At 39.9% G+C, this 27,240-nt stretch overlaps 1 protein-coding gene across 1 annotated transcript in view; it reads right to left on the bottom strand.

The window, feature by feature from the left end:
- The window catches only part of adgrl2a (adhesion G protein-coupled receptor L2a), a 75,704-nt gene that overhangs the window by 15,832 nt on the left and 32,632 nt on the right, over positions 1-27,240 (bottom strand). The window contains exons 4-14 of the mRNA XM_062423782.1: positions 23,066-23,077; positions 21,153-21,953; positions 9,670-9,966; positions 8,325-8,428; positions 7,338-7,523; positions 6,842-6,880; positions 4,728-4,911; positions 3,905-4,027; positions 3,203-3,408; positions 2,378-2,551; positions 709-918 (exon numbers count right to left, since the gene is read on the bottom strand). Of these exons, the coding sequence (XP_062279766.1) occupies positions 709-918; positions 2,378-2,551; positions 3,203-3,408; positions 3,905-4,027; positions 4,728-4,911; positions 6,842-6,880; positions 7,338-7,523; positions 8,325-8,428; positions 9,670-9,966; positions 21,153-21,953; positions 23,066-23,077 (2,336 nt within the window). The remainder of the gene's footprint in view (positions 1-708; positions 919-2,377; positions 2,552-3,202; positions 3,409-3,904; positions 4,028-4,727; positions 4,912-6,841; positions 6,881-7,337; positions 7,524-8,324; positions 8,429-9,669; positions 9,967-21,152; positions 21,954-23,065; positions 23,078-27,240) is intronic.

Genomic DNA, 27,240 nt, shown 5'->3' on the forward strand with positions numbered 1-27,240 from the left:
GTTTCCATAATATAGAAAGTTTTTTGAGATTAATTCATAGTAAAAAATATGATTTAAACATGACAGGAGGTATGTCCAAAGCACTTTCTTTATTGCAAATTGTATGTCATACACCCCATCTTTTATTAAAACCCCCTGAAAAGACGACAATGCTGCTGCCTCTCCAATTCAGAGGAACATGCATTAGTGAAACTGATGAAAAAAGGTAATGAATATTCATTCACCACATGGGCTCTGTCGATGCACAGGTTTAGCTTTCCATCAGCATGGTAGCAAATTAAATGTTATTCTTATTGTAAGGTTGAAGTTAGAACATTTGATCATAGAGCTCAGCTTTTGGAGCTTCAATTCACAGCTGTATGCAGTTTTTTGTGCCCTTTCCCCCTTGAAGTGAAAAATGTAGGTGAGTAGACATTTAGAAATGGTACGGATGCAGACTCAGCCATGACAACTGTGGCTTGAAGTGAAAGAGGAAAAAAGACCTGTCAAGTGGGGGACATAGCCCCTTAGTAATTTATATTAATGGTGCTGTCTCACTCATGTCATGTCAGGGACAAACTGAGAAGGTTAGAAACAAACAATGGTTAAAGTCTCATCCATTTTACTCTGAACGGGTGTTTTGTTGGTTTTGTTTTCGGGGTGTGAGGAGAAAAAGTGAGAGGGAATGAATCAGAACCAAATCAATAGGGTGCAATCGTTCCAGCTTACCCTAGGTTCCGTCATATCGATACCAATTAAGAATATTAACTCGGCAATGAAGAGATTGATGCACAAGTTCTTGTGGATGGTGTTGCGATCGCTCTGGAGGCCCCGGAAGAAGCAGAAAGTGAAGATACTGATAGTGAGGCAGACGAGGGACACCACAATCCCAACACGAGTGATGACAGTCAGGAGCAGCTCGTGCACTCTGTCGTTAACCTAGGAGACACGAAAGATAAAAGGCCGAATTATAAAGTGTGTGTGTTGCAGCTCTGTGAGGACAGTTTAAAATCGTATGCCTAAATCCATAAGCATTAAACTTCTTTCAGATACTACAATGAATGAGTGATTAAGAACAACTAGAGGAAATAATATTAAAGCTTTTTTTTTTAAATACCAAGTTGCTAATTTGTATTACATTTCCACATAACTGTATTAAATTGTAGAAACACCAGCACACAGAGCAGCACATTAACCAATTCAAAAATTTAAAATATTCCCTGCCCAGTGTATCAATCACTGAGTCTAACAGGTGTGCAAAAGCCTCCTTTATGCGTAGAGTACCTTAAAGGATTGGTTCACATTTTTTCAAAGTCCATTGTAATACAGTATCTACATGCCCATTCGTACACTGAAATTTTTTTTGGCCAGTGAAATTATTCCTCCTATCCATAATGGTAAAAAAAGAGCGCTTTCCTCAAAGCCATTTCATTGTAAAAGATGGAGGACAAACTCTATAGTCCTTTTTCTGTGCAAACTTCAGAATGCATTGTCACACAAAAGGACAAGGACTGTGGATTTTGTCCTCCATCTTTTACACTTAAAATTACCTCAAAAAAGGCAAGGCAAGGCAAGGCAGTTTTATTTATATAGCGCATTTCATACACAGTGGCAACTCAATGTGCTTTACATAAAACAAACATTTAACCGAAAAAATTGGAAAATAAAAAAAACCCATGAAAACATGGAATTTGAGAAATAAAAATAAAACCCAATTATAGTAAACACATACCCCCCCCCACCCACACACACACACACACACACACACACACACACACACACACACACACACACACACACACACACACACACACACACACACACTAATAATAAAAAGTATAGAAACATAAAAAAATCTTTAAAATCATTAAAAGGACATAGAGTACAAATGAAAGATTAAAATTTCTTTGCAGCAAGTGTGGACATAGGGAACAATTACAGAGTCCAGAAACTGTTTAAATGTACATACAGGCCTGTCAGTATTGCTTTAAGATAGATTTGAAAAAAAATAAATATTATAACTTAAGTCATCATATTTCCTTTTTAAAAAAAAATTCTTCACACAACCTGACTTAAAACCTGTTAAAACTTGAGGTGAGGTGGGGGATGTAATTAAAAAACAATGTTATTAATCTTGTAAAAAATGAAATAACAATAAAGAAAGCAGCAGAGTTTAAACACACTGCATCAATAGTCAACAAATCTGTTGACTGTTGATGCAGTGTGTTTAAACAGAAATGTACACTGTAATTAAAATCATTTGTAATATTGCTATTTTAAACCTAAAAAGATCAAATGTTTGAGTTTGCTGATAATGTAGAAGAAGTCTTCAATCGTGCAGATACTTTGAAAAGAAAACTCAGTTAGAGGTGGATATAAGAAGTAGGATGTGACATACTGAGATTTCACGGTGCGCCATAAGGATGGCAAAGTTGGTGAGATGGCTGCAGGAGCAGGTGGTGTGTGTTTTATTGGAGTCCAGGAGTTTGCAGCCTTGGGTGGACCAGTAGCCCATCATACTCCTCTCAGAGTAATTCCAGAAGGAGCAATTGGAGTTGAAGTAGTTCTCCATCTGCAGATAACAAGAGATATGGTTAAGTGTCCAAATAATTGACTGCCTGAAATTGAAGTACATGTAGAACACAGAGGCCATTTACCCCCTACTCATACAAAGTATTTTTCCGCACTGATATGGATGAGGATTTTTCACTTCACAGCTCTTATGAAGCAATTCATATGTTGTATCTCATTTGGCACATGCTTGCCAAATCAACCGAAGCATGGTTGGGTATATGAGGCCTTAATAACAGAGAAGCATAATTGTTTGACAGCATGTCTTTGGAATTGCACAATTTCTCTGATAAAGAATGGAGTCACGCATGGCCCTCTGGGAACTCTAGTGACAACTTTAAAAGACGAAAGATAATTGGTGCTCCAGTAATTTCATCCTAGATTGTACAGCTAATCTAGGAGTTAATTTCCCCCACTATAAAAGAAAATGGGTATCATTTATATCCCAATGTTGATTAAAGAATTAGTTTTCATTAAGAATTCACTTAGGTTCTAAAGACTCCTTTAATTTGATGTTCAATGACTTAAATAAACTGCCGACTGACCTAGCCAGACATTTACAATTCAAATTGCAAATCTCTGTCTACTCTGGATGTTCCCTCCTGGCGTTTTTTAATATGACCTCTCCATTCATTCCAGCAGGGATACTCACATCAATGTGCTCCAGGGTAAAAATCACCGGGTCATTAATGAACACACGGCTGGATTCTTTGTTGATCGAGGCAGCGATGATGTCAGAATTGACGGCCACTGACACGTTACGGCCGTAAGCCTCATTGGCCATCTTGATGGTGGCATTTTCTGTACTGAGAAATTGACCTAGGTTTTTGTAAAGCACAAACACCAGCTTGGCAACTCCTGTCAAGAGAAAGACGCAGACAGACATCAGAGAATGAGAAAAGAAATCAAGCTCCACGAACAATTCAGACCACATACAAAGGAAAAACTGTTCTGGAAAACTAAGCATACGTTTTCTTGTTTTTTTTAAATATATGAATAATATATTAAAATATTTAAACAATCGAGTTCAATTTAATTCAATTTAAATCATTCAAACAAATGAGAGTTAGATAAGCGTGGGGTAAAGACAGAGGGATTTTAAATTTGTTCTCTCATTTTTCAGCCAGTATCACAGCGCTTGAGGTTTTTGAGATAAATCCCTTCACGGTGCCCCTGAACAAACACAGACTTCACATTTTCCCAGAAAAAAGTATTGAGGCATAAGTCAAACACACACATGCATACAACTTGCAGTTTCTCACACATGAATTGCACATCGTTGCTCTTTGAGTTACGAGAATGACCATGATCAAGTTTCACTTTCTTCTTTTGTGGTGTGTTTGAGAGAGCTTACCATTCCGACTGTTGAGCTTGACGGTATTGGCCGAGAGCTGGATTGAGATACCGCCCTTGCTGGATTGTGGAAATTTAAAATCCTGGACCTGGCCATCCGTGCTGAATACATACACATCCAGGACTGCCAGGTGCAGAGAGGGAAAGGGTGAGTAGGAGAAAAAAGATGCAGAGTTTGACTTCGATACAAGGGCATAAAAATGTAACAATGGAGTATATTGATGCCAAAGTTTCCTTCCTGAAATGTTACACAGACCAATGGACACATCAACGACTAAGCTAAATCTTTGTGACAGTGAGCTACAAAATAAAAATGTCAATCACAGAAGAATCATTTCATCACAGCGAGACTCTTACTGATATGAATAAATGCAGCACAGTGAGCAAAAAAAACCCAACAACCAGAAAGCCATGCTCGTATGCTCTAACAGCTGAAGAACATTTGTGGATGAGTAGGAGGCTGTGGATAAACAATGTCCTTTTTTTCTCCACAGCAGGCTAATGTTCACATTAATGTATAGAGTTACAAGGTCTAGACACATACATTTATAAACTAAGCGTGCGCAATCAGAGAATCCAGTCTATTTAATTGTCTGATATTCATCACTTTGTCAGTAAGCGACTCGTTAAACCTAATATGCATTGTTTTTCTGTTCCCTCGAGGTTTAAGCGCTTATTATGAAAACAAAGTCCTTTTTTATGTGGCGGCCTTGTTTTTCTATCACAAGAGTTACTCTCTCAATGAATTGAAAGTAATCAAATTTACTAAGCTCACATCCATCGAGAGTGCTTGTCTTTGCTTACCACAAATTCTTTTTACTTACTAATATTGTCTGCAGGAACTTTGACAATGGCAGGTTCCATGAGGTTGTCGGCAAGGACAAAGGCCCCTTCCTCCAAAGTATCTAGTAACATGGTGGCGGCGTGTGTTTGCTCTGTGCTGTTCATGTCTTGCCAAGACTTTAAAGCCTCTGGTCGCAGAAGGTTATCTACCGTGTCCACAATGGCCTGTATTGAACCAAAAAAAAGAGAAAAAAAGAGGAATAAAAAACAGATACTTTAGTAACTCAAAAAAACTAAAGGTCATAAGAATAAGCAGTGACACATGCACACACATCACTTTGGTAGGAATTAAATGAAAATGATGAAGAAAAATGAAGAAATTAAAAGGACATTTGTTGTTTTTATTATATAAATTACAGACATGTAATGAATTAAAGAAGACATGATGTTTGAAACTGTACAGATCATGAAGGAGGAACTGCAGAGGGAAGGGAAGAACAGAGGCATCACAGGAGATGGTGCAGATTCAGTTTCTTTTTCAAGGACGTTTAATCAGGGCACACACTTGGGGTCACAGTGTATTGAGCAAGTCTGATCCGATAACAGGATATTAGAGATAGCTTGATGAAAGCCAAAGTACCAAAAGCCTTCCTCAATTAAGATTCTCTAACTGTAGAATTCAGTGTTCACTATGTGGAAACTTGCATTTTTTTTATTTATTTTTTTTATTACTGTTGACCCACAGTATTCTAATGCAAGTCACCTCATACTCAGCTGCAAGTATACTGGTCACCCTGGGGAAAAAAGCTAGAAAAATTACAAAAAATGGTTTAATTGAACTGCAACCTTAATGCAGACATTTCTGCTAAACCACTCACACTTTCTGTCACCTGAACCGCTCTGGACGGATAGCAGATAAATTAGGTGAAGGATCCAGACGACGCTGGGTTTCTCCAGGAAATAATCAAATCAATGAATCTAATCAGGTAATCAATGCCGGCGACGGCTGGTGGGAAGGATGGGGGGCAGCTAATGTGATGTTGCGTCAAGTATGGCAGATGTCCGATACTGCTGACTCAACAATGTCTGTCCCAGATCCTCTCATACTGTCATTAGTCAAATAAATGCTGCCATTTATATCAATACAACTCCTCTACCCCTGTCACTACCTTTAACTTGAAATCACATGTTATGACATCAAAAAAGGCAAATAATGTTATATTTTTGAGGAGGTGCTGTTACTACATACATATTTTTTCCCTTTCTCTCCTTTTCACGAGCGCACGGACATTGACTAGCTAATTAGCTCGATCCATTTTAATACCCTCCCGATGGAGATATCTGGATTGAGGGGCTGACTTTGGTGGCAGGTGGAGGACACTGATCTCTCTAATGGTGGAGGGAAATACATAGCCAAAATACTTTGATGCACAAACCCAACCTGATACCATTCAAAGAAAAGGAAAGAAATGGCTTGACCTCACTAACCCTATTATCAAGATAGAGTGAAAAAAGTGCACCTTTAATTTATGAAACAAATGATCTAAAACCTGTCCTTGTGAAACAAGAGCTACATTTTTTACTTTGCAAAAAGTAAAAGGTCCAGTGATGGTCCTTGAAAAAAAAAAAAAAGGTTTGAATAAAGCACAAGTGTTCTGTGTTTGATGCAATATTCAGAGGTGTTTTATATTGAAAGGCGCTTTTGTATAAAAGCAAAAATTGTTACAAAGCAACAAATTCTTCAGCAAATGAATGATGAGAATGATGTAAGAACAGGATGTTTGTTTGAGCTGTGGTGTTATGCATCCAGACGTGCAATCTTGAGTAAATACTAAGAAAACATACAACAGGGGAAAACATGATGAAATATAAAATACATCACTGCTGTCAATGTAAAGATGGGAAAAAACCCAAAACACAGAGACATACACACATCCATGAAAAGAAGCCACCTTCGTAATTGGAGATGACTTCTCTTTGATTTTGATTTGGTTGTGTGTAAGGCAAATACCCAAAAAAAGCAGGAAGCACAGGGAGAAGGGAGTACATGACAGTGCAGAGGGTACATGCTGCTGAGCTTTAGCTGGGACGTATAGGACGGAAATAGAGGAGGGGACGGCAGCAAGCAGAGTGGGCAATAGCATTGCTCCAGTACCTTCATGTATGCCCTGCATGTCCTTTCTCGTTTTTGAAGCTTTTTTATCAGAAAAGAAAAAGAACAGATAAAAAAAAATAGAGACACATAATTTGCAAAAGTTCATAAGTTCATTACGTTAGGCAGAGCCAAATTATGGTCTTTACTGCAACTGTAAAAACCTCCTTCATGGGTCAGAGTCTAAAATGATGTGATTCTTTTTATTTTTGTTTAGTCTGTCTCACATCTTTCTTGAACTTAAAAAGAAAGGGAAAGAGAGGCAGACTCCATGCAAAAAGTGGCAACAACTACACGTTACTGTATTTTTTGGGGTATTCTCTTCTGCATTTGTTATGTAGAAGTATTAATCTGTCAGTAAAGCACCTAGGCCATGTAACTTTGTAGAGTGATTCAGGAAGTAAGAGTTGGTGAGAAAATGGTGGCAGTATTCACCTCAGTATAGTGATTTAAATGATAAAAAAGAGGCACTTTGTGGACTTTTGATGGATCTGGTTACCTTGTTGAAGCTTCGTCCTGCAGAATCCTTTTCACTGGGTCTGAGCTCCTGCAGCTGAGCATCCAGGATGTCCACCAGCTGCTCCATCAGACGTACCGAGGAGCTGACGTCCCCGGCAAAGATGGGTCCTTTGGTGTGCTTGGCTAACTCGTTGGCCAGGTTAGCTGCATTTTCACCACTGCGGATCTGCAGGGGAGAGAGTGAATAATGTTCAAAAGAATAAAAGAAGACAGATTTGGAGGGTTGTTTATATCTCAGTTTCTGACGTCAAATCACACTTGAATGAGTCCTTGAAATGTCATGAAAAGTTATGAAAAGTTGGCTTAATGTTTTCATAAAAGAAGTTGCTGTTACATCTATAGCACACATTTGACAAAGCGTAGCAATAACATTAACATTTCATGTAGAAGGCCTTTAACTTTGAGGCAATATAATCACTGCTACAAAGATGGGTCATATTAAAAGTATGCAAATTCGAAGTATTTATACATGCATAGCACCAGACAAAGGTTTAGAAATCCATTCAAGTGAATGGGGAGGTGTTTCCAAAGTTTTGACTGTTACTGCATATTTGTGCACAGTGTGTATATGTGCATTATGCTCTTTGTTATGTTTATCTTGTATTTGCCAAATCATGTAGCATCTTTTCCTAAACCTATTATAACATGTATATTTTTGCAGTCCGTTGACTGAAGCATAAATTTTAAAACAGATGCTAGGCATTGCATTGTTACTCTTTGCAGAACACACAAGGTAAGAAAAAGTGCCAATTGCTGGATCTCTTTTAAAGTTGACAGTCACCGTTTTTCTTATCTGACCTATCTTTGTGGGTCAGATAAGATAATAACAAATAGACTTGTGTGTGATTATGTTACCTCAGTGTTGAAAGCCTGTACAAGGAGGTGTTTTCATTACTTTTTTAGTCCTCTGTTTTTAAGAAACACATTCCACTTAGAAGGAAAACAGTGAGATAGAGCTCATACAAACCTTCTGGGCTACTTGGTTGACCCAGTGGGATGTACAGTTGCTGAGATCAGGGCCCTTCGGGTGCCAAGCCCCAGTGGAAAGGACACATAAATAAGAGGCTGTGCCTAACAGGGAAAACAAGAACAGAATAGTCAAGTTCAATCAAGTCAAATCAAGACAAGACAGAGGAGACATGCACACAAACAGCATATCAATGAACATGCAAATTCATAAATTTTATACAAATGTGAAATCAGAATCCTTCACACAGAAAAATCAGCGCTGATAGCTATTTTGTCTTTTCAGTGGTAATCTGGTACAGTAAAATAGACAAACTAAAGTGAAATTGTTGGATACAGTAACATCCAAACATGTAGAATCATTTTGTCTTTTTCAGAATATTTTCAACAGCCTCTGCCTGTTTTTGCTGCAAAGTGGTAACAATTTTCTTTCCGTTCTAATTGGCCTTGTGTCTGATGAACTCTGAGCACTAATACGATTTCACACACAATCAAATGAGGGATGCATGTCGCCATGCAAACTCCAGGAGAAACAGCTGAGCCGGCACCTTTGCAACACAGCCGTTACAGATAGCTTAATCATGTTTTGACCTGGAATGACACAGCAATAGTCTAACATCATTGCAAACTGTCTTCACAGATTCCCTTTGCAACCACCAAAGTCGGTGCTCTTTACAGATAATAATATCAAACAGATCTAATAAACTCAGACTATGTCCACAGTAATATGTTTTCGTTTTAAGTTGCATTTTAGAAAAACATCTCCATCCATACTAACACGTCTTAATATGCATATCTCATGACCATTCACGTACATTAGGCATGTGCATGCTGGCATAAAAAGAAGGTGGATTGTATACTTTGTGGTTGATTGCTTAGAAAAACAGCAATGAAGAAAAGTAAGACCAGAGATTTCTTTGATCTGTTACTGAAAGTAACATGTGAGTATTAGGCGGTCAAGGTGGAAAGCGTATATTGGGATTCGTCATGTGAAAGGGGCACAACAAATCATGGAAGGACGCGTTGTGGCTGATAATACCCAATCAGGAAGCGAACATAGGTGTCTGCAGCTTCATTTTCAAAGTCTCCGTTTCTGCCCATCCAGACTAAACACAGAGTTTTCTAACCAAAAATGGGGTCAACTGTGTTTTCAAAAGTCTCCTTTTTAGGGGTTCAAAAACACTGGAGTAGTGTGGTGGCAAGGTGTAAATGAAGCAAAAGTTATGCATTTTTAAATGAAAACTTATTAGTGTGGATGAAGCCTCAGGGATTTTCTCTTGGGATGCTTCAGGTCATATTGAAAGCAGTGACCACATGGCTCTGAGGTGAGAGGGAGGCCTGTTTACCTCGTGTTCCCTTGGGGCAAGGTCGCTCTACAAGCATGCCCCTCTGGGTCTGAGGCCACATTATATCTCTTCTCTCAATGGCCTCGCAGAAGCGCTCGGGTAAAGGGAAGGACTCCAGGGGCGGAGGGGAAGTAGTCATTGGAATCACAGGAGGTGGCTTGGGTGCTCCCTTGTTGCCCTCCTTGAGCCCTGTTGTGGTGGTAGTGTTGGCCACACCCCAGTGCACTGTGGTTGTTGTGGTGGTGGTTGTAGTTCTCAGAGGCTGAGGGGACACAGTGGCTTCTGACAGTGGCGGAGCTGTGAAGAGAGAAAGGGTATAGAGGGATTATGTTTGGGTGGAGCAATCTTACAGTATGTGGTGGTGTGCAGCCCAGTTGGGAAAACATTAACACTTCTATGATTTAAGTTTGACTATCACTGGGACACATATTCATCAATCTGTATAAAAACACGATGCAGTGCTGTGGATGAAAATAAAAAGCAAGTGGTAGTTTGACCTGTGGCTGCAGTGACAGGGCAGCTCATTAGTGTGGCACCCTGGGGGCACATAATGTGTAGTATATAAACTATTTTGATAGAATACTCTGGCAAGTATTCAAAGCGTGACCTTCTGATGGGCAGATGCCCTGATGTACCACTAAACCTTAATGGTGCCCCCTGTAAGTAACATTCCTAATTTTTTTTTCTCAACATGTTCAGCACTGTAATGCTTATACATCCAAGTATCCTGTTGTGTAAATTGCTGCTAAGTGCTTTGTGCAACAAGCGTATTTGCCTTCCCGTTGACTATGGCTTATCCGAGGCACTCAGTCTGCAGTGAACAAGACAATAATTACAGTAACATCCTCCTGCCTGGCAATCATTCTTGCCTGGGAGATTTTGTGGCATGGCTGATTAAATTTCACTAGAGCAACACAGAACCTGTATGTGCAGTCATGGTGCCTGAAAATTCATTTTTACAGTTGTTTTTCCCTACAACTCATACTCTGATAAAGCAGGTGTGCAGTAACTCATGCAATGCCCTGGGCAAAAACAATATGTTTCAGACCTAGGAAAGGAGAAAATAGTGCACTCTTTACATTTAACATGAGCCACTAAGGAAAAACTATGAAGACATTTTTCATGTGATACACGAGAGAACTGTGAGTAGCACTGTAATTACATTTCAAAAAAGTTGATCATAAGGGAGTTTCATAGATGAAATGTTGATAAACACTAACTATATGATATAAATCTGCTCTGCATCTCCAAGTACACACCCCCACCTCTGAAAAATATTTGTTGGTTGAATTCAAAAGGGTGAGCTATATCAATCAAAGGAGCTCTGATTGGAATGCAATGTGCATACTGAATCTAATCGCATTTGAGTACTTTGATTTCCTCCATTAGGCTGCCTGTAGAGCATGCAGAGAATGTGAAGTGGTGCTGTTACACTGCTTGAGCTGAGCACAGTTGTTCTCAGTAGTATAACCGGTAGTGGAAACATCGATGAGACAGGGCGACAGAGAGTCAAAGAGAGGAGGCAGTCAGAGGCAAGACGGAGGAAATAAGAGGAGGGGGGGTTGTTGGATAATAGACACACACATACACGATGATGACAGGAAAACAACGTGGCCAAGTTGGAGAACGAGATGACAGTTTCTGTCTTCCATTGGAGGCAGCCAGACCCCAGGTGGCAACACCTCCATATCTATTGCCTCCATTGGATAATGGGTCTAGCTGATAGCCCCCCCCCCCACACACACACACACACACACACACACACACACACACACACACACACACACACACACACACACACACAACCACACACAATCCGCTATCACTTTCAACATAGGCCTCACGGTGTGGATGAGAGGCTTCAGCACAGTTGAGCTGAAGGGAAATCGCCTTTGAGGCTGGCTGCTACCTGGGACGAATTAGGCTCTATTGACCAGAGGAGATGACTCTGTGTGCTCCCTCCTGGTGGGAGCTATAGAACGACATATACAGAAACGCACACACACACACACAAGCAGGTGACATGAAGGTGTACACAGCTGACTGGCTGTTTTGACACTGAGCTGAAGGCAGATTTGGCTGGCTGGCTTCACCTCAGCCTCCTCTTCTCTTGTCCCTCCTCCCCTACCTGTATCCTTTTACTCAACACAGTGAAATTCTCGGCTGCACGGCCTGTCACAGCGGTTGAGAGACAACCTGTGCTTAGTGTCCTTTCAGCACTAGCATTTAGCTGGCTGGGAGAAATGCCTGTCTCTGTTCTGCACCAATACCCTTTTATTGCTATAACCCTTGTTTTTTCATGACTCACTGAGAAGAATCACAGAGGTAAAAGCAATCGTCACAAAAAATTATATCTATATCTATATATATGTGTGTATATTATATTTATATATATATAGATATATATCTATATATCTATATATATATATATATATATATATATATATATATATATATATATATATGTATATGTAAATATTGCAAACTTCTGGTTAACACACTATAGCTTGTAATGTTGCAGCTACACTGTAATGACTGTGTGCCAACATGGTAAGCATATTATTATCATTGTTTCGTTTTAAACATCTGGGCCAGGGTTGCTTGGCGAACCTCCAGAAGATTCCCAAGAAACTGTGGGGCCCTTGATAGGTTTCTCATTTCCAAAGTATGAAAGATGATGAAGATAACATCCCAGTCTCCGTTGGTGGGGAGTTTAGAATTCAGACAGAAATAAAATGAAACTGAATCACAGTTCGGCAGTTTGACTCAAGATAAAGGGCTCGCAACTACAGCCAATAAATCAAAGAGGCATCTGCTGTAATACTAGCACATTCCTTTAGCATGTCAACTAACAACTGTATCTTGTCTACACCCCTCACTCAAGAGGGCTGCTTGTCATGGCTCACTGGGATTTTGAGCTGTGTGCTCTAGTTACAACATGTACAATTAAATCTCTTTGAAGTTTTTTTCTTTTTTTTCCCATTTTTCATCACTACCTGCTATCAGCAGTGAAACTGTGGGTGTAATTAATGTAGGCTTTGTTAATACGAGGCTACAACTAATGGGTTTGGCTCTCCTCGAGCGTTCCATTGGAGAGGGATTGCCCCATAGCAAACTGGATGGCTTTGACTTTGGGAAAAGGGGAGTGGGGTGGGTTTGCTGAGCCAATGCCTGTGCAGAACAAGGCAGAAAAGCTGTGCTGGCATTGCTAAAAATTGTTGTTCTCAGTGTGCACCGTCACAGCAGAGGCTTCATTAATGAGAAACAGAATGAAAAGGACATAAGTAAAAGGGCTAAAATAATCCTGTTGGGAGGTTTCATTTTGTGTTTATGATGAAAACTAATCCTCTTTCCTGTGTGAAAAAGAGGCTAATGTGAATGTAGGCTATTCTTCCCAGAGAGATTCGTGCATAAGCGATGCCGCCTCTCTGACCACTGCTGTTCCTGTGTACATAGCGTGTCAGTCCATAATCCTTCCAGCAGCACAATAATCTCATTACCTTTATGCCATAGCTAGGTTTAATTTAATCCAATGAAAACTGGGAGGAATTAACCCATAGGTATTAAAATGGACACTCCTCTCAAACAGTCACTTGTTCACAGAAATGTCTAAGCGGACAAGTTTATAGCAACTGTGAGGGATGGGTATCGATCTGGCAGTAGTGCTACGGCAGCCTTTTCCATACCTTTTGTTTTCTACTCTGACAGCACAGGTCTGACACCACTGAATGCTTTCCATGTCAAATATTCCTTTGATTATGACAAAAGAATAAAATATCACGTTTAGGCTATATAGCGAAACCAGGACAGGATCCTTGATTATTATGTCTTTGCTGCACTCAGCCCAAGGGGAACCTTCAATTAGCTGTCACAGTGTGTGAGTGTATGGAGTGATATTCTCCAAAGTACAGCCAATAGTCAGGACAGACTTACTCATAACCTCTTTGTGTGATTCGGCACCCACACAATGTTGCACTTGAATGTATCTCAGTGGTTCTGTTATTACCACTGGGGTTATAAGTCTGCGATTGATGGCAGACAATGAGACAGGAATCCAGGAGAGGAAGAGAGGAGAGGAGCACGGCTTGTCGAGTGTTGTCAGGGCATCTGCATACACACAAGCACTCAGGAAGACACACAAAAACCCACGCACAAAAACACACACACACACACACACACACACACACACACACACACACACACACACACAGAACCCAGATGAGAATTTAGGACTCAGTAGTCATGCCGGGGTGACAAATGAAAACCGACGGCGTGTGTGTCTTTTATATTTTGCTTAATGGCTTCACTTTCAGTAAGCACTGCATGGCTGTTTATCAGGGTAATGTTTCATACACATTATCAGGTGCTGTTTATCTTGTGAGGGAGAAAAAAAATGGTAACGGAACACACATTTAGCATTTGTTTCAGTTAATTTGCCACGTAAAAAGTTACAAGAATTATTAGATCTCCCTGCTCTATCCTTTGCTCTGTCACAGCATAATCTCATGATGATGTGAAACAAGGCTGCTTCGGAGATTTACCTCTTTGTTCCCATTTTGTGGCAGACTTGCTTCTCACTAAGGTAAAACAATCATGTCTTTTTGCACAATGTGAAATGTGGTTCCTGGGTGGCAATCGCCTCCTAATGGAGGAAGAATTCCAAAAGTTAACAAGTCAAATGAACCTCAAACAATTCAAAGTCTGTTTGTGCCATCAGGAGGGAGCCATGCTCGGTCTTTGTGAAGGAACTAAGAGAATCCATTGGATGGAAAATAAATGAATAACCCATCAGCTTTCAAGTCGTTCTGCATAGAGCGCAGGTTAATTGAAATAAGGTGTTGAAGAGTGAAAAACAAAGTGTAAATTATTTTCTGTGCTAATGCTGCTAATGAAATATCTTCTTTTTTTTTCAAACATGCATTTCACTCAATCCTCTGGATGCAGTCTTGCTTCTACGTTCATATGGAAATGGAACTGTTCTTGAGTATGAAATAGTGTGATGATTTATAATATGTTTGTGATGCATTTTGATATCTACCAATAATAACAATAATACACAAAGGAAATTGGATTACACGTCTTTCACTCTGCGCTGCATTTGTAGCTGTGGAGGGGAACAGTGTTTGATTGCTAGTGTATCAGCAGTAAATATGAAGAAAGCTGAAAGCTGAGTGAAAATTCGTATAATTTCCCATGAGTCATGTCCTTGTGAGGGTGGGTACAGTATACGTCCATGTCTTAGGGAACAAAACCTAATAGCTGGATTATGTTATTTACTACTGTCTCCAATATTTCCCACAGTACAAATGCATTGATTCATATGGACACTGACAGGCAGGCAGAGTAAGCACCCACACACACAGTCATGCTTATAACACATGTACACCCTCGCACACAAAATGACACCAAAGTATAGAGAACAGACATAGCAACTGCCAGACTACAGCCTGCCTTTTTTCTCCCCCTTGCAGCTTTCTCTGTACTGTACGTGCCTCAAATTTCAAGCATTAACTCTAAGTGTGCCAAGCAGACTGATATTTAATGCTGTGCACAAAAAGGGGTGTCTATTTCAGGGGTGCTCACACACACGCACGCATGCACACACACACACACACACACGCACACGCACGCACGCACACACACACACACACACACACACACACACACACACACACACACACACACACACACACACACACACACACACACATACTGACACACATTCAAACATTAATGAGTATGTTTGCACATACACACATCAACACAAAGGCACGCGCACCCACATATACACAGATTAGAGGAACACAGACACACATAGACATAATAATCAGGCCTGTGTGAAATAAATCTCCTCAAAGGCGTGTGTCAGGGAGTGATGGGGGACCATTGTGATGTCTGAGTAATAATTCTTTTAATACGCCTTGTTTCACAGTCAGACTGTAATCAAACAAGAGACTGTGGATCCCCTTGGCTACAGGGCTCAGTGTAACCATAATCACCTCCCCCCACCTATCTCTTTTATGTAAAACAACTCTTTGTGACATTTTAAATCATAACCCCAGGTTTGCCGTTGCCCAAATACTTCTACATTGTCAGCAGAGATCATTTGGCCACACTTTGTGCAGTAGTTCAACATCAGCGGGTAAGACATTCCTGGAGAAGTGTAACTAGCAACCAGGGAATAAGAGAAAACATTGTCTCGAGGTGGGGTTTTTTGGGGATGAGGTGTGAAACAGTCTTCCTTGCCTGACAACAACTGGCCCTCATGTTTCATGATGTTCAGTGCTGGAAGAACAGCGGAGATGATGATCAGATTTCAGAGGAAACAGGTAACCCCCTGAACTTATTCTGAATAAGCTTCATTGCCACCAGACAGTGGGTGGTTAGGTATTATCCCACAATGTAATATCAGAGACATTGTGAACAGGATTGTAAATCCCCATTGTGGGACTTCCTTCCTTTCATTGCTGCAGTTAAATTCACCCCTATATTATAGCCAAGAATGAGACCAGTGGGTCGACAAAGTAACATCACAGTATGTTGTAGAAATCGTGGCTAAAAAAGCTACATGGGAGGAATAAAGAATGGAAAGTGGAAGCCACAAGTTTTAGGCTGGGTCACTTTGGAGGGTTTTACACAAAATCTGAGATGTTTTCTGCAGGTTGTCGTGTACATTGAGGCTTTTGATTTGGTCTGGTACTGGCAGGCCAGGCTTGTGTAGTCAGTCAAATCAGGGTGATCTCGATGATAGCCAATAGTTTAAGCCAACAAGGAAAAACACATAAAATAACCAGTAGACACTAGTACATATAACAACAATTTTCACTTAAATATATAGTTAACATCAGAGGCAATTCTCTACTAGTCAAAAAGATGTAAAGTTTTCCATCAGTCTTTTTGGTGTAATAATGTCCCTCTCTAAAATTCCCTATAAAGCTGTTCCACCAGCAGATAAATATGTGACTGCCATCTTCGTACAGTCTCCCAGAGGCACAGCTAGGGATTTATTTAAATCCTGTCATTTAGTCTGCACTGCTCTCGTTGGTCATGATTTGAACAGTCTGACCTAGGCATTAGATTGACTTCAGGAAGAATGCCAAACAAATAAGAGAAGAAGAAGAAGCATGTTCAATCCCCATGGGGAAAACTGATCCTCTGTATTTGACCCATACACACACACACACACACACACACTAGGAGCAGTGGGCATCCGCAGTGCAGTGCCCAGAGACCCACTCCAGTTCTTTTGCCAGTGCCTTGGTAAGGGGCTCTGACTGGAGTAATAACCCTAACATACACCTCTTTGATGGTGGGAGGAAACTAGGGCAATCATACACGCAAACTCCACACAGAGAGGACCTGTACAGCTGAGGTTCGTACCCAGGACCTTCTTGCTGTAATGCAACGGTACCAATTACTGAGCCACTGTGCTGCCCTCAAACACCCAAATACACACTGGCAAAAGTGTATAGTCATACAGTACACATGCATACGCAGAAATGCAAGTAATTGGATTTAAGGTAAGGATTGAAGGGGGGAGATCATAGAGGAGGAGGACTAAGTAATGGTCGACAGTATACATGCAAAAGCAAGGACAAATATGGAGAGTGAAAACAAAATGACAAAGAGAAACAGCAAGACCGAATGCAATAGAGAAATAATGAAAGAGACAGACAATAAAGATGGAAGCAGACAGAGAAACAACGACAATGAGAATATGACAGGAGGACAGAAAAACAAAAACAAAAAGGATGATTTTCCACATCAATACCCTCTCCTTTTACACCGCTGTGTCCACTTGGGCAGCTGACAGGGGGTTGGGAGAGGGAGAGGTGAGTTCTTGTCAAGACAAACAAACAAATTGGCCATTTTAACACATCCTGATCACTGGTCCTATATCACTAGTGAGCATGTAAGAGACAGAAGTCTCTGACATTTCATTTAAGCACATCAGATGGCTCAGTGTTGACCTTGAAAGTATCCATATCTCTCTATTGCTACTAGCTTTCTCTCTAAATGTTGCCATGCACAAGCTGACCTCTATGTAAGCAGTGCAGAAGACAGGAATGAATCATAGAGGTGCTTATTAAAAAGCTGTATATTCATCAGACTATAAGAGATAGTCTCTCTAGGGTGACTGCTAATGCATATGACTCACAAGCATCTGTAACAGCTGAGCATTTTTGCAATGTAAAGCACCTTCATAACACATAAACTACAGGGCATTGTTTTGACCACATGCAGAGTTTTGTAAGCTAATTGGCAAGTCACTTCAGTGAGCTGTACCTTATAATTTCAAACAAATTAGGTCATTCTCTTCCTTATGATCCCCGCTTGCAAATGTATAATTTGAAAGTGCAGCAAAAAACTGAAACCATATGCAAATGTATTGACATTTGAACAATTAAAGAGGTTTCGATTTGTGTCGGTGGTAACTGCAGTGCTGTGGGCTGTTATATGGAAGTGATTTAGAATCTAATTTTGCAACATGGGATAAATAAAAGGTTTCCGAAGCTCACCTGTGTCCCATTGAGGCAGAGAATAGACTGTTTGTGCATACTTCTGGTAAAAAAATAGCTTTTGATATGCTTAATCAGTGGTTTGAGGCTACATATAAGAGCTGGGCATGATTTAACAGTCCATAGAAATGGATACATAATGAGTTTTCTGTGGGAATAGCACATTTAAATCAATTTAATCATCTCACTTACAAGAAGCGACAATGGAATATGTCTTTTTATGAGCTCCTATATGCAAGAAGGAAAACAGGCATTTGGCCATGGGTAAATGAGTGGATTATGGCACTGTTGGTAAAAGCCAAGAGAGGGATTTACTGACCCATTTAATGTCCACTTCCAGTGGAACCGCTTGTTGGATGTGACCCCATCTACTACCCCATAATCCTACAAGAGATGTTCTTGCCTCGACATGAGCAACATTCTTAGACTTGACAAGAACCCAACTGTCTGCCACACAGGGTCTCAACATCACTTTGATGTGATTGCATTCCATGACGGGGCGAATCATGTGACAGAGTTGTTTGTGCACTTGAGAAATATGGGGAAAAGGAAATATGGAGTGCAGTATTGAATGGTAAATGCATACAGTATCACCCTCACTCCCTGCAATAACGTCATCTGCTCTTCCTTTTAAAGAAAATATTTGATTAAAATAGAAAGCTGCAGATCACTTTTTTTTCCCCTTTTAAAGAAAAAATTAAAACATAACACAGCTCTAGCATCTACATTAAAAATCAGCTAAAGTCTGTTGTACAAATAATGATTTCTGCACAATTAGATGCTTATGCATGTGCATTCGCTAAACTTTCACATGTGCTTGTGATGAGATGAGCAAAGCTAAAATGTTATTTTCACCTGAAGTCTTATTTTTTGCAGAGCAATACCTTCAACTTTTACCAATACAAAAGCATTCCGATAGCTTGTTTCAATGCCTTCTGAAGCAGGCACTGAAACAAGCATCAACATATCACAGAGAGCGCGCCCAGTGACAGCCAGAAAAAAGTGCCATCATTTATATGTCAACATCAGCCATGTGGGAGGACAAGTTTATTGACATCTTGATGATCATCTTAGACCATTCTCCCTTGTGCTCATCGACTGCAACTCAACATACATTAGTCAGCAGCAGGGCCAGGCACATGTCTCATTTGTCATGAAGAGGAAAAAAAAATCCTCGTTGACATTAAAATACAGATTTGAGAATGCAGAAGCCCCTGAGAAAAAAAATACAATATGTATTGTATGTATGGTATGATGCCAAACATACACTACAGGAAGGGAAGTGGGTTTCTTTGGTTTTCTGGCGGTCTGCAAATAAACACATGTAAATAAATACTTGTAAAGTATACGCCTTACACACATATGCACACAGGCACAAAGACACACACATATTATAGACAATGTAGTCTTATGTAAGGGAGGATCCTGTTAGTGCCTGATTTCTCCATCAGTAAACACTGTACATTCAACAAATGATAAATCAATTGAGCATGCAGTCTGTCTATGCACAGCTTATTCCAAGAATCTATAACAGCTAAACTGAAAATAGGCTCTTGTGGAGTCTGTTGCCTGACTACCTAATTGCCAGTTTACTTAATATAAACACACAATGGCAGGTAAAGACATGCTTGAAGTTATTCTTATTAAATTACAGAGAAGGTGATATTATGGCCACTTTTACAGTGGCTGTCTGCAAATGTAAGGGTCTGCTTAAGGGCCAGTTAATTTATAATTCTCCATATGAGTGTGTGAAATTATTTTTGGACATGACTTAAAATAAGGAGCACGTTTTGACTGTGGCCTCTTCCTCAATTGCTCTAAATTTACTTGTACTATACAAATATTTAATTTTAAAATCCCTTGGTATCTTTTTTGCAGGCAGTGAAGAAGCTTCAAACTTGTTATTCAGAGTTGGAAAAACATTTTTTTATCTTGTTCCCCATGATTGTTGCAGTACTCTACTAAGAGCACCCTCTGCATGTTAATTCTGCTTTCAGACCTGGATGATATTCTTTGTTACAGCAAGGCTTGCTTTGGTGTTGCTAGATTGATGCTTTTCCACTGGCTGAACCCAATTTAACTGCCCCAGACCAAGTCTTATCAATATAAAAGTGGACGAGCAAACACATTAATAAATATTGAGCTCTCGGATAATCTGTGGAATAGTTGCTTGACCTCCATGGCTCATCACTGACTGTGTTGAGCATTACGTGGATTTAGGACTCTGGGTGTGGAGGGGATTAGGATAATTACTGTTATTATATTCTCAGTGTAAGGACTATCGCAGGCCTAGGCTAGCCTTGCCTCAGCTCTTGACAGCTAAATTAAAAACATGTGCTACTGATGTGACCCTGGATGATTGATCCTTCTCCCATGTGTGTACCATCTCTTTTGTCTCATAGGCAGAACCACGAATCCTTACACTCCGCCTACAGAGAATGAAGTGTTTTTTTTAATGGCCAATGGAGAGTTAGAGTTTCAGCATCACTTGGGGAATGATCTAACCTTGCCCCAGGCCAGACTTTGCACCTGTCCGGGCATGTATGTTTCCAGAGGTGTGAGTATATCTTTCTCTCACTGTCTTACTCTAAAAAAGGAATATGCTAGCAGGGGTCCCTAGAGCCTTAGCACTAGGGACTCAGGGAACGCCCGGATGGTAAACCTCCCTAAATCCCCTCGATACTGATCCCTTATGATATGGTATCTGGCTTTGAGGTGTTGTTTACCACAGAGCCCCACTCACTTCACCCCCCGAGATGCTTTCCTACACTCCAAAGCAAAGTAACATATCTAGCACATATTAGATTCTAAATTAAAAATCAGTCAGCTGTGACACTTGATACATAGATGGGGAATAACAAAGGAATATCAAAGTGCACTTGACAGCAACTAAAATCACAATTTCAGGAATGCAATTTGACATTATTGTCTGCAGAAGAAATTATTGGGGGGCAGGGTTCTTACCATGAGCTGGATCAGGAGGACCGAACACCAGATTATATCTCAGGATGTAAAAATTATTCCACACATAGAGCTGGTTATCTCGCGGATTGTAATCCACAGCTGCAATGTACTGGTACTGGTTGGGAAAGTGGATATCAACATATTCCCCACGGTTCTGTTTGGTATTGTAAATGTAATCGATCAGGCTCTTGCTGACTTCACTCTCATTGTCTTCATAGGTGGAGCGGACCACATACAGTACTCCACAGACCATGAAGGCATTGGAGGCCGAGCGCTTATCATAGGCCGTGTCCCAGGTAGCCTCAAAACGTAGCGTGTAGGGGTTCAACTGGCTGATTACCATCATGCCATTGTTCTGCTCTGTGGCGTAGATCACCCACAGCCCGTTCTCATCTACGGCCAGGTCAATGTCGGTTTTACCACCCCACTTGTAGGGCGAGGTGTCGTGGTAGTTGGCATTATTGATGATTGCTTCCCCACTTTTGATTCGAGTTCGCAGGTCAAACTTCACAATGTTGCGGGTACGCTCCTTGTTGAAAAACACAGCCCCGTCGTAGACTACGAATCCAGTCCCATCCACCCGGTGGGGCAGCTTGTAGGTGACGGTTTGTCGGGCATTTTGGAAGTCATCGAGGGAGGAATACTCAATGAGAGTGTCTGTCCTATAAGGAGTCCAAGGCATAAAATAGATTTTGTCGCCAGCTTGCAGTGGGTCTTTGCACCAGGCACCAGCTTGTTGCTCCGCTTCAAATAGAAAGGAAGGATCACCGACAGCTTTCAGAGTCCCAGGACAAAGAAAAACTAGTAATGGGAGAAGAGTAGAATAAAAAAACAGGCACTGGTTAACATATGAAAAATAAAACCATACAAAACTATATGTAATATCAATATATTATTTAATGTCTTCATTTTGTTTTACGGGTTGTCCACCCAAGGAGGAGTGGGGATAGACACACATTAAAGAGTGGCCAAAGGAAGACTAACAGCTATAGCCAATATTCACAAGCAGTATAAGGATTTTGGTTTTGTGCATAGAAAGAAAAAAAGGATTAGGAAAGTTATTAAGCATAATGTTTCGATATATAAAGTAATCTGAAACAAAAAGAAGCTTTGCCTCATAGACATTTACTGTTGGGAGTAGAACACAAATGAGGGGAAATAGAACAGAAAGAAAACGTAACGAAACAATTGGTCCTGTAAACAAAAAAAATGCAGCCAACTAAAGTCACTTGGCAACAGACGGGAGAGGTTATGAGAGAGCAGGAGTCAGCAGAGTCTGCAAAATGTCTGTATGTACTTAGATGTGTCTCAGTTACATCACCTTTTATACGGTATATACCTGAGAGTCTTGTCATTACGAAGTGGTGCAAATGTCACAACCGTTAAAATTTAAAGAACGTTCAGTAAGGTTCTCTTGAGGTGTTTGGTTGTTGCTCTGAGGCATAGGAGGCATAAGAATCAACAGAGAAAAGAGCAGCAAGTGGTCAGGTGAGAACAATGGGGAGAGTGAGAAAAAGGGGGACTTGGAGAGAAAAGGGACAGTAGAAAGCAATAGCTTGAAAAAAGGGCCAAAAAACACTGTTACCATGGCATGCTATGGAAAGGGGTTTGGAAGCCAGGCAATATGAAATTATACTGAGTAGCAAAAGCACCCAGGGAGAATGAGGAGAGGAAGCCCCCATAGACTGCAGCTAATATGCACCCAGTTACATGTTTTGGCTGCTTTTGTGCCGGCCTTTTTTGGTCAGCCTCACTTCCCTTATAGCACTACACTGGTCTTTAACATTAGAGTCGGGGGATTCTGAGGATTACGTTTATGATGGGTTTGCAGGGGCCACCACGGGAAAATATTTAGTTTACAACCAGATGCCACAAAACAAGGAGCTAGGGTTTGGATCGTGTCTGTTATTTACCTTTTTGCTCCACTTCTATTTTAAGCGTTGGAAGAGAGAATGAAAGGGGTGCAAGGGGAAAAAAAGAGATTAATATGAATTAACTGTCATCGCTACGATTACATGCAGAAACAGCTTATGAGACATGGACAAAGACGGGTAGACCTATTCAGAGAAAGCAGGAAAGTTGTGAGAAAGGTGACAACGCTGCCAATGTCCTGTCTTAGAAAAGGAATTAGATTAAAACATCAAGAAAACTCTGATCATGTTTGTGATCATGACCAATTGCGACAATTGTGCTATAGCAGAGTGGTGGGTGGATCTTTTATCTGTTATTTATTTAACAGAGTGCCAACTAACTGTGGCACCTAATATCACTGATGTCATAACAATTATTTTGTTTTTGTTTGATAGGTAGGCAGGGAATTCTGGAATTGAAACTAAAATGACATGCAGGTTAGGATAAAGATCTCCAATATGCACTGAGCCATTTAGTTCAAATATTGTAAAAATGATTATAGGTTAATGAACACTCAAAGCCACTGTGGCCTCATCCAGTGGAAACTGCACTAGTAAAGTGCCATTTATTGCATCAGTTTATTGATGTCTGTAAATTGCAGTTAGGTTTTACATCACATGACTCTGGTCATGTTGGAAAGCAAAAACACATTTCTTTGAAAGTGTGGTCTATATTTATCCACCCACCACCATAAACCAAGCCTAAGAGAAAATACAAGTTCATTTTTTAAGAGAAAATTAAATATGGAGTAGTAGCTAGCACTTTGATATCTTTGAAAGAGAGTTTAATACAATAAAGATGCCATTTTACCATTCTGGATAATTTTTCATCTGACTAACACAATATGTATACAAGTCTCTGTGTAATACTACAAACACACATTACCATTTCAAATGTTTTAAGCTACAAGACACAATAATTGAGGCCTTATCACGGAAGCAATTCATCAATGTAAATCGCCTGGACGAATACGTTAATGTAGTTTATATTTATGTGCACTTTCTAAATAAAACATGTATTTTATTCTATACAACACTGTGCTTAATTTGTGTAGTAATTTGTGCTTTTCACTACAAGTCCGTTGGACATAGGCTATATAATATATAAATTACCAACATGGGCACATTCAAGGCACTCTGTAGGCAACTGTTCTAAAAAACATAACCCTGTTTGTTAATCTGAGATGTCAGTGCCCTGATTTATAAAACATCACAACACTAAAAAAAAGAGAATAAGTTAAACATTTAATGCATAAAAAATCACTAGCTTATTTCTAACTATAACAGCAAGAAGAAATATTCTTTAAAAGCATTTCACAGATGACACATTTACATAAATACAAAATGTTCTTCAGAAAAGACATGTTCCTCAGGTTAGCTCAAAGCCTAGGTCAGAATACAAGACTGTTCAAATCATTTCTTTCCACACTGTGTCAGTTCAACTTAACAACTGGTCTGCATGCTATTTGATTAGCAAATTGTTTACAAAATAGGATGTTCAATGACACTAGGTCTTACTATTATATAGTATCATTTCATATTTGTACAGAATATCTCAAGAAAAAAATAATTACTCAATATAATGTGATTACTAAAATGTTCTTTAGGCATTTATTATAGAAAAGTGCAGCTACTTTGTATTTAACAAACAATTTCATTGTTATGAGACTTATTTCACTTAATAGGTCATCTCTATTAATGTGGGCTGATTCAGACACACTTATATTTGATGGTGTTGCTATTTGATATGATTTAATATGAGATATAAATGTAAAAAGTCTGCAGACTGCATATGTCAATTATCCTGTTTTTTGGCTTTCTTAGATTTCAGTCAATACACAGGCTCAACCAGAGCAGACCTGACTGGATTAATGTATCTGAAAAGACAGCAGCAGGCGAATTGCTAAATGTGCAACACATTTTGGGCCAGTTTGCAGCAAGGGATAATCTGCACAATCTATCAGCCCTTGTATCCTGCAACCCTTCAGCTCCAATTAGTACAGTTTCATATCAGAATTTGAATCTGTTATAATTGTCTAGTCTGACCCAGACTTCATTGAGAATATAAGCAGTGACAACTAGAGTTTCAGTAGGATCCGTGAATGCACGACATTCTGCAGAAGAAATTCAAGTATGTTGCAGCTAACTTAGAGAACAAACACGGAGAAGAAGCAAACAGATTAACAACAGTTGAGTTCTCAGAAGTTGTCTCAGCCGCATAAAGCAGGGCATGAGGAGGGGACAGAGAAAGATGACATGAAGGAAATCTGGAAAGAAAAAGAAACACATGATGGAAGACCTGGTGAGGTTAGTTAGAAATAAAAAAGTAGAAATAGCAATCAGTGTGATCAGAAATCAGTCAGTGGATGAAGAGAGTGAGTCAGATAGCCGGGGATATTTCCTGCAGATTGCACAGGGGAAGGGAAGAGAGTCAATTTCAGTCAGTTTTAAAAAAGCAACACGAAAACATGAGACACATTCCAACCCACATAAACCCCAAAGACCATGAACTACTAAACATTATAAGCTTTCTAGGAATTCTATTTTTATATCAGCTATTACTAATCATATGATGACTAAGAACCACTGTTAATAATCAGATGTTGCATCTTACTAGAATCTGCTGTCAGCTGCAGACTCGGTGGCTTCAGTATTACTTAAAGAGATATCAAAGCAAAGCAGCATGTCAACTACACATATAAGGGGAAAAACTGGGTAACAAAGAATACCAAAGGGGACTCTTGCTGTTATAGCTTAAATTTAATTTTCAAAATCTGGCCATCACTGTCATATCAAGATTAGGGTTTTCTGGCATAAGCATGTGATGACAAATGACAATATTAGCATTGAGGACTGTTTATGCCTACTGGCACCGCTCTACAGATTTGCAAGTTAGAATAGAGATGGCAACATTTTCTTTCTTTCTTTTTTTTCACCATTTCAAAATAGCTTGGACAGAAGCGGTCTTAATAAAGAAACGCCTTGGCTTTTATGTTGCCTGATTTCAGCAATTAGTAGAGCCAATTCAGAGAGTGACTCAGTGCCAGGTGAAGGCAAAATGTACATCCTTGGCTGGAACATGAGGATAATATTGCTAATGAGGGCAGTTCATGACAAGAACCAAATTATAAAGCCAAAATAATGGAAATGATGGAAATGTAGGTAACTCGTTGAAAAGGCCACTTGCACACAAGTGAAATATCCAAAATTGCTTGCATGATTATGCAAAGGCTTTGACAATAGCATTAATTAATTAAATACTGCATTACATTCAGTTGGGTGTATAGCCAAAAAAACAATTTATTGCATTATGTTATTAAACTTTTTTCATGGGACAGAGAGCTTTTCAGGGACAGCAGTTACTATGCTCAAAATGAGGACACTGTCTGCAAGCCCGTCGTTGATCAGCTTGATGGGGATTTAATACTTTGTCTTGCAAATCAACTTCTCAAGTCTTGTATCCCAGCAAATCCAGGGCATCCTAAGCTTCTGATGCCAATGTTTTTAATCACAAATATTGATATTTGGCATATGATCTGTCTCGTCTGTAAACTGTAAAGAACTGCACCCCATCTGAAAACTGTAGTAAGGATTTTAGCTCTGGTGTGGAAAAATCTCAGTAAATCTTCTCTTATGATTACCTTTCTCTGCATTAGTCTACAAAATTGTCTGGTGTATGAGGATCTTTATTAAGGGGAAGAGGAGGAATGATAAGAGGAAAGCAACAAAACACGAAACTTGTCTATAAATCACAATCTATCACAGTTTACAACAGACAAGTTGGGCTTGAGTGGGTAAAGCTGGACTGGGCTTGTGTGGGCTGGGTCAGACTGGGAGAACACTAAGCACTTACCGGGGCAGTCGCGATAGGATACATTCTGTGTTCTTGGTCCTATTCTGGTTGGGCATGGACCTTGAGAAGCAAAAAGATGGGGCTACAGACATGCATGTTTGAAACTGCTTTGAGCGAAGAGAGAACGTGCTTGGAATGTTTTTGTTAGATAGACTTTGCGAGGACTATGAGTCCTTGGACAGAAGTTTATTTTTCACCACACTACAGCTTGTGTTGACTGCTTCCTTTGTGCAAGAAGGAGGCTAAAGACAATCATAACAGTGGGTGGACATGAGTGCACCTTGAGGCTAATCCTACTATTAAAGTTGAGGTAACACAGCAAGAC

Source organism: Scomber scombrus, chromosome 8, assembly GCF_963691925.1.
Source record: "Scomber scombrus chromosome 8, fScoSco1.1, whole genome shotgun sequence".
In the NCBI taxonomy this organism is placed as follows: domain Eukaryota; kingdom Metazoa; phylum Chordata; class Actinopteri; order Scombriformes; family Scombridae; genus Scomber; species Scomber scombrus.